Raw genomic sequence first — 12,448 nt, forward strand, 5'->3', positions numbered from 1 at the left:
AGGCAAATGAGCAGGATAGATTAAACTATCAGAGAGGACTCTCATGCACACAAGATGTTGTCATTGTAAATAGATGGGTTTTGGGTAAGAAGCTGATTTAGGTGGAGGATAACCAACTCAGACTTAGGTAGCTAAAGAATGTCTAGGTGGAAGTTTTCAGAGTAAGTTGAAAAATTGAGGACAGAATTTAATTAAAAGAATAAAACTTGAGATAAATAAGTCAGTATTGCCTATATAGAGTCAAAAACAGATGTCACAGCAACAGAAGACTGAATTTAAGTGACTGCAGTAGTAAGAAATTCAGAGGATTAAAAAGCACACAAAACAGAAAAAAGCAGACTACATTCTTGTTCATTAAATTTACTTTTTTTTTTTTTTTTTTGCTTGGTCTTGACCTGCTCTCTCCCTTCTCTAGTAGCTTTTAGGTTTCAAAATTTCTCAAACTTTTTGTCTAGCCTTTGTTTTAGTCAATTGGAGAATTAATTTTGGCTTCTAATGGGTATTAAACTTCAAAGTTTTTTTTCTCTAAAATAAATTCTTTTTCTGTCTCTTTTTCTTCAAATATCTCTAAATATCTTTCTTTGGGTCAAATTGCACTATATTAATCTCTGCTTCCACTCCCAGTCCCTAAATGAAGAAAGAAATGAAGTTCAATATAACACTTATTCTTCCTACCAAATAAGCCACCGCTGATTGTTTTCACTTCTTTGTAAAGCTCCTTGTTAGTGTAAAAGTTATTTTGCACATGAATGTTTATTAAACTATTCAAAGATGTTAAAAAGTATGAAAAATTACGCATCTTAGAATCGAGACTCTGCGGTTTGTGGTATTCAAAGTTTAAATGCTGCTCTGATTTCGATGACCATCTAGGATACATTCAGACCAGAAACAGCTGTGAGATCCTGTATGGAAATGGACAACATGAACCCAGACAGCACTCAGGGTAGTATTTTAATACTGGGGATTCTGGATCAAGATAAACTTGAGTTTAAATCCCTGTTCTATTACGTACCAATGGTGGACCTTTGGACACATTTAGCTTCTCCAGCCTGTAGCTGTAAAATGGGAATTATGATAGCCCTTACGTCCTAAGATGGCTGTGGGTATTAAACGGCAGCAATGCCTCGAGCCCTCAGCACAGTACCTGGGTGGTACTCAGTGCTCAGTACTACTACTTGCTTGCCAGCAGCAGCAGCAACATGGAACTCTTGCTCAGTGGTCCAGGGGCAGACCAATGTTAGCATGAGGGGAGGCATTCAGGGGCTACCTCAGAAATGAATAGGCCCTGCAAAAAGACGGTAGTTATAAACCAAAGAGCAGAATTGAAACATGTTTCAGTAAAAACACAACTGCTGCTTGCTGTTCCTGGATATATAAATCTTTTTAGAGCCAACGACACATATATCCCACAAATTTTCAATTTTACTTTTAAACATGAAATATTTTAAAAGCGTGTGTGTGTGTGAGAGAGAGAGAGAGAGAGAATGGGAATAGGAGAGCGAGGGAGAGAGAATATCTGTGGAACTCCTAGCTTTTGTTTTGCTTTTGTTTTTATTTTGCATGGCTTGAATTTCCTTTCCTATGAGAATTTCAAACATATTTTAAGACACAAGGAAAAAAACTGCTCCCAACACTTAAAAATAAAGGTGAACGGAAAAGAGATTAGATCTTAAATTATAAAATCATCTTGATCAGAAATGGAAATATTTTATATCATCTTTATCATTAACAAAAATTCTGACATCTAATCAAGGTTGAAATCGGAACATTTGGATTAATTTAAATGTATGCTCCTGACATGTTTTCACAAATGGGGGAAGGGGGAGAGAACTGCATGCATTATGATGCATTACCACGCTTTAGAGCAATTTGTCTCATAGCATACAATAAATGACTCACATTGACATAAAACAAGTTAGTACACTATTAAGTACTATAAATCATCATATTTGGTAGTTGGTATAGATGAGAAACATTAATGGAGCTTGAATTTGTTTCAGGTGTTTGAAACTCATTGCCTTCACTCACCACTACACATTAAACAGACAAAGATATTTCTTTCCAAACAAGAAAATGCATTAACTATTTGGTTTCCATACACAATATAGTGAGTGCTAAGCAGGTGCTAAGATTAGGGTAGATTTCCATGTCCAAAAGCTGGGTGATGTCCAGAAAGAGAGCACTAGGCTGTAACTACTGCGATAGCCACATCCATCCTGGATTGTCAGGGTCTGCACTTTGCTCCATGCTAAATATCCTGAATTTCAACTCTGACAGGTTTCCAGACTTCTAAGTTCAGATGAAGGACTTTGTTTGAGAAATAAAAAGGGCAACTGTATTAAAGAAGGTGTTACTGTATCAGTCCTGAGGCTCAGTTCAGTGAGGGGAGCCTATGGAGTTAAGGAAGTTAGCCACCAAAAGGTCTAGTCCAAAACAGAAGGAAAACAAAAACAAAAACAAAAACAAACCAAAAAAAACAAACCACACAAAACCTCCTAAACAATAGGAAATCCATCAAAAGACTGTATCCCCTGAAAAGAGGGTGAGCATTTTGAAGGGGCTCATAATGTATTATAGAGATTGAAGCCTGCTGTCAAATCAGCATCAAGAGGGCAATAGTTAACTATAGCTCCTGTAGTTTGAGTTCAAGACAAGAGATAACCTGATTTCCTTGAACTTGAGGCAATGACTTGGAAGGAATGTAAGTCAAGACAGAACTAAGGGTCTAAACAACAACTTTGACTATAATAAAAACAAGATAAGGACTCTTATTCCTGAAAATGTACTGAAACTCAGTGAGTAGAAATGGGATATAAACTTAATACAGATCTATCTGTAAGGCTGTCCATATACTCAACTCCTGAACTACCAATGAGGCTAAATTCTCCTCCCTAAGAAAATAATTAATTGCAGAGATCCTGAGATTATAGGCAGAGAGAAATGGCTGAAACATTCAAGGTTTTAGAAGTACAGGGATGTGAAGCTAAGGATTACATTCTACAAGGGGATACAAGAATAATAATCTGTTAGGTTTGGAAAAATTCAAACAAAAGAGACCATGTTCCTCCATTCCATAGTGCTAGGGTCTCAACAAAGATTAAAACAATTATTTAACTTTTTATTTTGAAGTAACTTTAGACTTACTGAAATGTTAACCACAGAGAATTCCCATATACCAATTGTCCAGCTTTCTTTAGAGTTTTACCTACTTTCCCACTAATGCTCTCGTTGATGGTCCAGTTTTCAGTGGGACGAGCTTATCCTCGCTTCAGTTGTCATGTCTATTAGGTCACCTCCAAACTATGGACGTTTCTCAGTATTTTTCCAACAGGGCCTTACAGTTTTGAAAAGTCATTTATAGAATGCCCTCTACATGGATTTATCTGATGTTTTTTCATGATTAAATTGAAATTACATAATTTTCACAAGGACACCACAGGGGTGATGCTTTGCCCTGCATGGTATATTACATCAGGAGGTACATGATATCAAGGTGTCTTATTACTGGTGATATTAACTCTGATCTCTTGTTAAGTTGGTTTTTTCCAGGCTTCTCCACAGTAAATGGAAGTTTATCTCTCAGGATATTGTCAAAGGAATCCCTGTGTTGATTTATTTCAGGATAACCTTTGGATTGCTGCTGGACTTTTGGTGACTGGAACATCACTCCATGGCCCTTGATGGAGCCAAAGGCTCTGAACAAAGTCCAAAGTTCTCCCTTTTTAATCAGCCTTCTCAATGCATCTTATCAATTTCTTTTCTTTATTTTCCCCTTTAGCTTATCCTTATGGTGAGAGGATTCTCCAAAAGAACCTGGTCGAGTATGAAAATCAGCAATGGGAGGACAGGAAGGGCAAAAAGAGTCATACATGGGGCTCCTTGAATTCAGTCCATCAGTAAGCAGAAATGTTGGATAAATATCTGGGGAATATTGGATGGGCAAAAAAAAAAAGTGGGTTCACAACAGAGGCAGCAGCTGACACCAATATCCCTCTAAACCAAGGGTGAAAACTCTCACTAGTCATCCAAGTAAAATGTCAAAGAATGCCAACCCATGAACTGACAGAAGTTTTCTCAGATGAAGGTGAGTCAATATTGCTTACCATCTCTCTGTGGTTACTGGCACGATATTTTTTACCAATGTCATATTGTGACTGCATATATCACTATGAGACACATATGAGAAAAGATGGCAGTTTCCTCTGGAAGTTTTTAAGGCAATGCAAATGTGTTCAGTTGGGAAATTTACCATCAGATCACAGAGCTGCCACCTCCCAGCTAACATAAAGCACTGGACAACAGGCTTTAAAAATAATAAACATATAAATGGGTGAAGATAACAAAGAGCACTAATATTATTTCAAATGAAAACAAATTATACCACTAAGAAAAAAACTGCATAAAATGAAACATTCTTATACTTGTGGTGACTTTGAAGTTTGTTCTTTGTGTGTGTGGATGTAAATACAATAAACACTTTTATAACACGTAAGCCTCATCTCTCTTGGATTTGGATTTGGAGTCCCTAAGTGCCAGTGACTTTTTCTATTAACTGGAAAGGACAATGAAAGTGGCAATATATTTCTGTTTAGGGTTTTAATAAAGCTTTGAAAACTATAATTTAACAGATTATAGTCCTTTGTCTCATAATCTCAAAATGGGGTTATATCTCATGTTGGAAAATTTCATTAGCATTTGCTCCACTGAATATTCAATGAAAACCCTTCTACGTGGGGTCTGTGTGAAAGACTGTTATCAGATGTGAAATAAAAGCGTCTTTGCCCAAAGAACCTTTCCATTTTTACAAACCCTAGAGTGTAATCCTCTGCCTTTATAGGTGAGAAAACAGAAGGCCCTGAGATTAAATATTTTCCCCAAAGGCATGTATTAAGTTACAGAAGTGATGCCAGAGAAGACAAAATAGAAGAAATACCCATTTGGTGCTACCTTGGTACAACTTCTTTTCTTTTTTTTAAAGATTTTATTTATTTTTTGACAGAGAGAGACACAGTGAGAGAGGGAACACAAGTAGGGGGAGTGGGAAGAGGGAGAAGCAGGCTTCCCGCCAAGCAGGGAGCCTGATGCGGGGCTCGATCCCAGAACCCTGGGATCATGACCTGAGCTGAAGGCAGACGCCTAATGACTGAGCCACCCAGGCGCCCCGGTACAATTTCTTAAATTTTACTTGGTGCTACCACTTAAATACCTCTTCTCCTTCAGGTATTATATAACTTTATCATCAGAAAAATCTTGTGCTGTATTAATTTCCTCATTTTATAGATGTGAAAATTAAGGATTAATGAGGTGAAATAACTCACTCAAGTTTATATGATGAAGAAGTAGCTGAGCCAAGGCTTTCAACTGATGCTTTGTCACCAAATATCATGTTTTTATATTCTATGCAGAAATGAAAATTATGATTCCATATATTCCTCTAATAAAAAAAAGTAATGATCTTTCTCATTAAACTATTTACTTCAGTTCTACAAAAAACAAAACAAAACAAAACAAAAACCAAAAAACTACTTGCCCATTTTTCAGGCCAAGAAAAAATATTTTATTTCTTCAAAGGCTTTTAAAATTTTTCCCACAAGGAAAAAAAATATTTAGCTCTCTTTTAGTTTGGTGGACAGATTTTTCAGTAATAATTTTCAAGATTGTAATAACCTCTGTCCTGTTAAATGCTTTTACAAAATACGTCATGCTTGACAGAAATTATCTCAGAAACACTGAAGAGAGAGGAGGATGGGAGATGGAGAGTCAGAAGGCTGTGACAGGTAACTGCCTGAAAAGGAACTTCCCTGCTCTGAGATAGAGGTAAATTAATCCCATAGTCCCCACATGCCTAGGTTTAGGGAGCAAATGAAACTTTAAGTGTCTAGTGGAGTGATTTTGTGGAAGCCAAACTGAAATCATGATTCACCTGTACTTTTAAAGGTCTGATTTTATGCCCAGAACTAAAAGTAGGAAATGACAAACTGGTCATTAAATGAAAAACCAGAGGCTTTGATTATTGGAGGGAATGAAAATAACACGCTCTGGAAACTATACTATCTTTAATTATTTATATCCTGTTTAATCATTGATGCACATGTAGGTCCATAGTCCCTTAGCCTTGTGTCTTCATATTCTCGTCCAAGCCTTCAATTATACCATAGATTGAACCAATGCTGCATTATAAGACAGCATAACTAAAATACAGTGATTGTGTTTTTGTTTTTGTTTTTAAGTCCAGCTCATGTATGAATGGTCTTTGTCAACCTGAGGGCTTAAGTAAAAGTTAGAGACAGTCTCTCTTCAGGCATTAGGTAAATTCAACCTGACTGCACAAGTGAGTGGGGTTTTTGAGAAAGATCACAACTTTGCATGAAAAACACAGGTGAGTCATTTAAGCAACCTACTGCGAAAATCAGATCATTTACCATTTGGAGTCTAAAGAAATGAATAGAAAAAGACAAAATTAATTAATTGAACCAAGAAACACCTGATTTACTGTGGGATCATAATAAAGGCTGAAGTGATCCTCTAAGGGAGCTTAGTCAGTGGTCTCACTGTCCCAGTTCTATGGACAAAAACTGGGAGCTTGAAAGAAAGAAGGAGGAACTTACACCATCTTGTTCCACTCTAAGTTAATCTAAATGCTGCTCTTAGAACTGATTAGGTGGAGTTTAACTGATTTTATTTAAAAATTGCACATACACTCCATAGAAACTCTATCAGCCACAGATGTAACATGAATTGAAACAAGTGTGTCCCACAAAATTTTGTGCTTATTTGTTCCTTTATAATATTCTCTCTCTTTCCTTCCTCTGCCAAACTCCCTCTTCCTCTGGTCAGCTCACCCTTTTAAGTGACTACGTGTTCCTGTCAAATACAGATCATCCCAAACTAAGATTAATTGATATTCCTGATAACATCACAAGCATTCGTATCATCAACTGCAAATAGAAAGAAGTCAAAGATCTGATTTTGAAATATGGGAATATGTTCATCGGGAAAGAACAGAGGAAAAGTCCAAAATCACATATTACCTAACCATTTTTTAACAATGTTTGAAGAGCCTGTAAAATAAGTGTTATTAGTTTCCTAATACTGCTGTAACAACTTATCACAAACTTATTGGCTTAACACAACACAAATTAATTATCTTACTGTTCTGGAGATCAAAGTCTGAAATAAGTTTCACTGTGCTCAAGTCAAGGTGTTTGGAGGGCTACATTCCTTACGGATGCTCTAGAGGGGAACTGATTTCCTTGCCTTTTCCATTTTCTAGAGGCTGCCCACACTCCTGGAGTCAGGGCCCTGTGTCCCTCCCACTTCTCTCTGACATCATAACTCCTTCTCTGACTTCACTCTGACATTCCTGTCTCCACAAAGACCCTGTTTTCACTTGGGATATTTCAGAAAAATCTTTGCATCTCAAGTTCCTTAACTTAATCACATTTTCAAAGTCCCTTTTGCCATATCAGGTAAAACATTCACAGATTCTAGGGATTAAGAGAAGTGGACATCTTTGGGAGGCTAGTATTCTACCTTGAACAATAACTACCATCAGTCTAGTGGATTGTGTCTAAGAAAAGAATAAGACAGGAGTTTTGTCTACAAATAGTTGTCAACATGGATTTTTTTGTGTTACACTCTCCTCCTGATGTTTGCATTAATTCATGATATATTAAAACATTCTGATTCTTGGATGTATTTAAATCAACTTGCCAGGGGTAGATTGTCTGCAAAATTATTTCCCTCCTCATATCCATTTACCTTTGTGAGTTGCGATTCCTCCCATCAAGGCTATTTTAGCACATTATTAATCTGGTTTATTTTGTGACTATTTTGACAAATAGAATAAAGAGAAGTCATGTGTAAGTTCTGACCATAGGCCTCCAGAGGCCTTATGCTGTTCTACTTTCTTTCTTGAAACTCCTATGGCATGTACATAAATCTGGGCAACCTACTGAAGGAGCAGAGACCACATGGGGCAGAGCTGAGTTGTCCCAGCTCTGTAGCCATCCTAGAAGAGTCAGATCCCAGGTGACTTGGCAGCTGACCATAAATGCAGGAATGAGACCAGATAAATTTCCAGCTCACCAGAGACTCTTAAGCAATAATAAATGCTTACTGTTTAAAGCTGCTAATGCTGGAGTAGTTTGTTACACAGTAGATGCTAACTGATACATTGCCTTATATAATAACAATTTCTTAGTGTTGCAAGTGGGTATGCCATTCTTTCCAAGATTTATGATCTTAAAATTCTTATGGTTCTTCAAAACTCTTTTAAAATCATGTTCTATATAATTTATTTGGGATAATGCCTATGTGAATTTATGTCTATGTGAATTACACTCTGCCTCATGAGCATAAAAATCTTCAGTTTAAAAATTCATTCTAAGTTACTTTTACAGGTGTTCTAGAAATGATAAAAGGTTATGTCTCTTTGGAAATTATAAAATGTTAGCAGGCAAAATTATTTTAAGAATTTCTCATTAATTTTCTACTGCAAGCATATTACGATAAATTGTTGAAAAAAATGCCCTGGAATACACTGAATATTTGGGGAGTTGATATCATCTTTCTCTAATAAGCTTGAATACTTATAGAAAATAATATTGACTCTTGTGATTTCTTTTCTCAATTAACAAATATTTTTCTAAACAAAACTATACTTAAGTGAACACTTTTTAATAAATACAAGCATATCTCAGAGATATTGCTGGCTTGGTTCAGACCACTGCAACAAAATGAGTATTGCAATAAAGCAAGTCAAATGAATTTTGGTTCTCCAGTGCATATAAAAGTTATATTTACATCATACTGTAGTCTTTTAAGTGTGCAATAGCATTATGTCTAAAAAAATACCTTAATTAAAAATTAATATCTTAATTAAAAATACTTTCTTGCTACAAAACTCAAACCATAATCTCAGCAAGTAATAATCGCTGACCACTGATCACCATAACAAATACAGTAATAATGAAAAAGTTTGCAATATTGCAAAAATTACCAAAATATGATATAGAGATATGAAGTGAGCAAATGCTGTTGGAAAAATGGTGCTGATAGACTTGCTTGATGCTGGGTTGCCATCAACCTTCAATTTGTAAAAAAAAACCCAAAAAACAATATCTGCAAAGTGCAATAAAATGAAGCACAATAAAACAAGGATATATGGAAAAGATGGATTTTGATTTTTGCTGAAGATGCTTTAAAAAATATATGGTGTGTATCTGCAAATACATATATGCATATAAAAAATATTCCACACTTTAAACGGTTCTACAATTCTACATTGAACCTCAATAATTTTATAAAATTTTTCTAAAAAAGTTCCTGTTGCTGAAGAGTTTTCTTCTACAGCAACACTGAAATGCAGTTTATTGTTTATTATTGAGATGATTTACTAAATTGCAAGAACTTTATCTGAAATTATTTTCTGTCCTTGCTTTTAATATCATAAATATTGAATATCTTTCCCCACATCACCAATATCTCAATAGAGAGCTTCTATAAATATAAGTATCATAGTTATAAGGTAACTAAAATATTTTTGCACACTCGTGCAAATAAATATTACCTCATTATTTTATAATAACAACAAAATGTTGATATGAAAGGGAAGAAAAAGATCCATAGAAACAAATGGTTAAGTTGTATATAATTACTATGCTTTGGTGTGAAATATAAAATTTCAAATTGAGTTGAACTAGGATTCTTTTTGCATGCCTAATGATATACAAAATACTTCACTAGAAGAAAGCAAGTTAATTCCGCCCTTGATTCTCATTTTTCTTTTCCTTTTTTTCCCTCCTTGTTCTGGAAGTCATATGAAATTTATGTAGGTTTTTGTAAACCTTCATAATACTCATTTATGTAAACTGATTCTAAAAATCATGTGTTACCTGCTGTGGATGAGAAATTTCTAAGTGCACAATCCATGTTTCATACATTTAAAGAAATAACATTTTACAACACAATACCACAGAATACCTAGAATACAGTGTGTTAAATATGCTAACCAAATTTCATTTTTACTACCTAAATGTTGGTTTTCATATATCGGTTTCTTTCCATAACTATTTTTATGGACACTAGATCCAAAATCACATACCATACCAATAGTGGTATTCTCACATGTCAAACAGAAACCCTTATTAATGCTTCATTTTTTTTTTTACTATTACATTTAAGCAGCTACCCCTACTCCAGATAAGGATGTTATATTACATAATTTCTAAGGATTATTTTTTCTGCTTTTGGCCATTTCTTTTGTCAATTGTCTTAAAATGCCCAAAATTGTTACACTAAAGTCAACAGATATTCAATAGAAACCTTTCTATGGCTTTACTTTCCTTAATTTATTAATATAAGAAAAAAGTGACATTGTAAATATCTATGTTAGGTGTACCCCAATCTCTAGACACCCAACTAAAAGATATTATAAAACTACAAACAGAAAGGATTGTGCTTGTATAATAAAAAGGAAGGAAAGAAAGTTTTCAAATTAGGGATTGGCAAGCGGTTGCATTTTTGAGAAACCCTCTAGTTTTAACATAACCTCATTCATAAATGTAACTTCATATTCCTTATTCTCATTAAATCAAGTTGAGTTATTTGAGGTACAAGAACAGTCTCATTATAAATACTAAGTACGTCCCAATAGAAAAACTGGGAACAAGTATTAGCAAAATAATTTATTTTGAAAAATTTTCTGCTTTGAATCCTATGAATGCTAAGTATCCATTAAGAAGAGTAGGACTGTACCTTCCTGATAAGTGTCACTAGATAAAAAATATTAACAAAGCATGGAGTTTGCTTACCATTGGAAAACCTGAGATCATTTACTAATTCTTTATTAAATTAAACTCTAATCTCTTACAAAAGGGCCCTAATGGGTGCCATAAATTCAAGCAAATCCAGTTTAAACAGTAGTTGCTTTTAATTGAAAACAGAAGTATAAATGTGGTCTTCATTAATAATGTTGCTAATCCTGTTTCCTGCATTTGATTAAATGTCCCCTTTAGCTAATAGACATGTTTTATATGTGACATGATGGTACACCACAGTCACGAAGCATGATCATCATCTCCCACAAAATATTCCAGACTCTATGCCTAGTAGTTTAAATATATTATCAATAATCCTCACAATATCCCTCAAAGCAGCAAATTAAGACATGCTTTCTCAAGGTTAAGTGTCATGCAGCTATAGAAGTAAATGGCAGGTTTTAGGATTAAAATTTAGTTCACTGTGGTTCCAAAGCCCTCACTTGTTCCATTTCAACATCATTATTGATAAATCCTCACTGAGCTCTAGCTAAACGCAGCACCATTTGTTGTATGTCTGAAGTACAAAGAGTGGTAAGAAATTGTCCCTGCCTCTAAGGAACTTACAACCTAGTTATGGAAACAAGGCACATACAAAAAGAAACAGCCTATCAGAGCCGTTTTTGTGGGACTGAAGGGAGGCTCTTCCTTCTGGAATAGCCCAAGAAGAAGTCAATGATAGAGGATTACACAGTTGCTTCAAGACATCTGTCTAGAGTACAGGTGAGTAGAACACACACACACACACACACACACACACACACACACACACACACACACCCCAGTACATGTTTAGAAATAAGTGGCAGGCTAGGCAAGCTGCCTAGCTTGTCAACTGTAAATTTCAACTCTCAATTCTTACCTTTTGGCAGAACTCTGCTGGTCTGTTTGCACTCCTAGGAGCCTCAAACACACTTCTCAGCTCATCAAGGGCAATGGAGAAGCGCTCGATCCTGCGCCGACCAGTCAAGGAATCCTCCTTCAGCACTTCAGGCCGGCCAAATTCCCTGGAGTTGTCACTCTTGTCCTCAGGGCCCTTCCCATCAGGCTCTGTGTTCAACGTCTCTTCTACACCACGGGGCAGACTAGGGGGATCTGCAGGTCCAGATGCTGAAACTACCTCTCCTTTGGGTTCAAGCAATTTTTTTTCTGGAGGCTGAAAGAGCCTGCAACGACTGCCCCCAGGGCAACACTCACTTTTCTGGTAATCACTGGATTCCCATTTCTGCCTCAGGAGGATCAGAGAACCCTTCTGTATCGGGAACATGGATGGCTCCAGGTTGTCCTGCAATATCAAAAGTATCTTTCATCAAAGATACACTCAGGCATGTGAGTCATTTTCAAAATGAGTGCCAGCTCTTGGGGTTTGTGTTACAGTGGAGAAATCCAGCTTTGCTATGTAATTTCTGGCTCTTGACTTGACCCTACAAAGTATGTCAGTCAACTTAGATTATGGAGAGGACTGATTTGTACAGCCATGGACATTTGAAAATAAAGAGACAAAAACTAGGAAGACATTATTTTATTCTCTTTTCTATTTAAATCACCCAACAATTATTTACATAATGTTCTTTCACTGTTCAGTATATTCTGAGAAAAGCGCAATTTAACAAGTCTAACACGAAATA

The 12,448-nt window shown here is 35.8% G+C and overlaps 1 protein-coding gene across 3 annotated transcripts in view; it reads right to left on the reverse strand.

Annotated features, from left to right (window-relative positions):
- Positions 1 to 12,087, reverse strand: part of XIRP2 (xin actin binding repeat containing 2) — a 311,289-nt gene extending 299,202 nt beyond the window's left edge. For all 3 annotated transcript variants that reach the window (XM_028124790.2, XM_088022124.1, XM_028124781.1), the window contains exon 1: positions 11,683 to 12,087. In XM_028124790.2, coding sequence (XP_027980591.1) covers positions 11,683 to 12,087 — 405 coding nt within the window. The remainder of the gene's footprint in view (positions 1 to 11,682) is intronic.
- Positions 12,088 to 12,448: the final 361 nt, after the last annotated feature.

This window comes from Eumetopias jubatus, unplaced genomic scaffold (assembly GCF_037043125.1).
Source record: "Eumetopias jubatus isolate StellerSeaLion01/CBP00866 unplaced genomic scaffold, mEumJub1_p1.0 scaffold_3, whole genome shotgun sequence".
Lineage (NCBI taxonomy): Eukaryota > Metazoa > Chordata > Mammalia > Carnivora > Otariidae > Eumetopias > Eumetopias jubatus.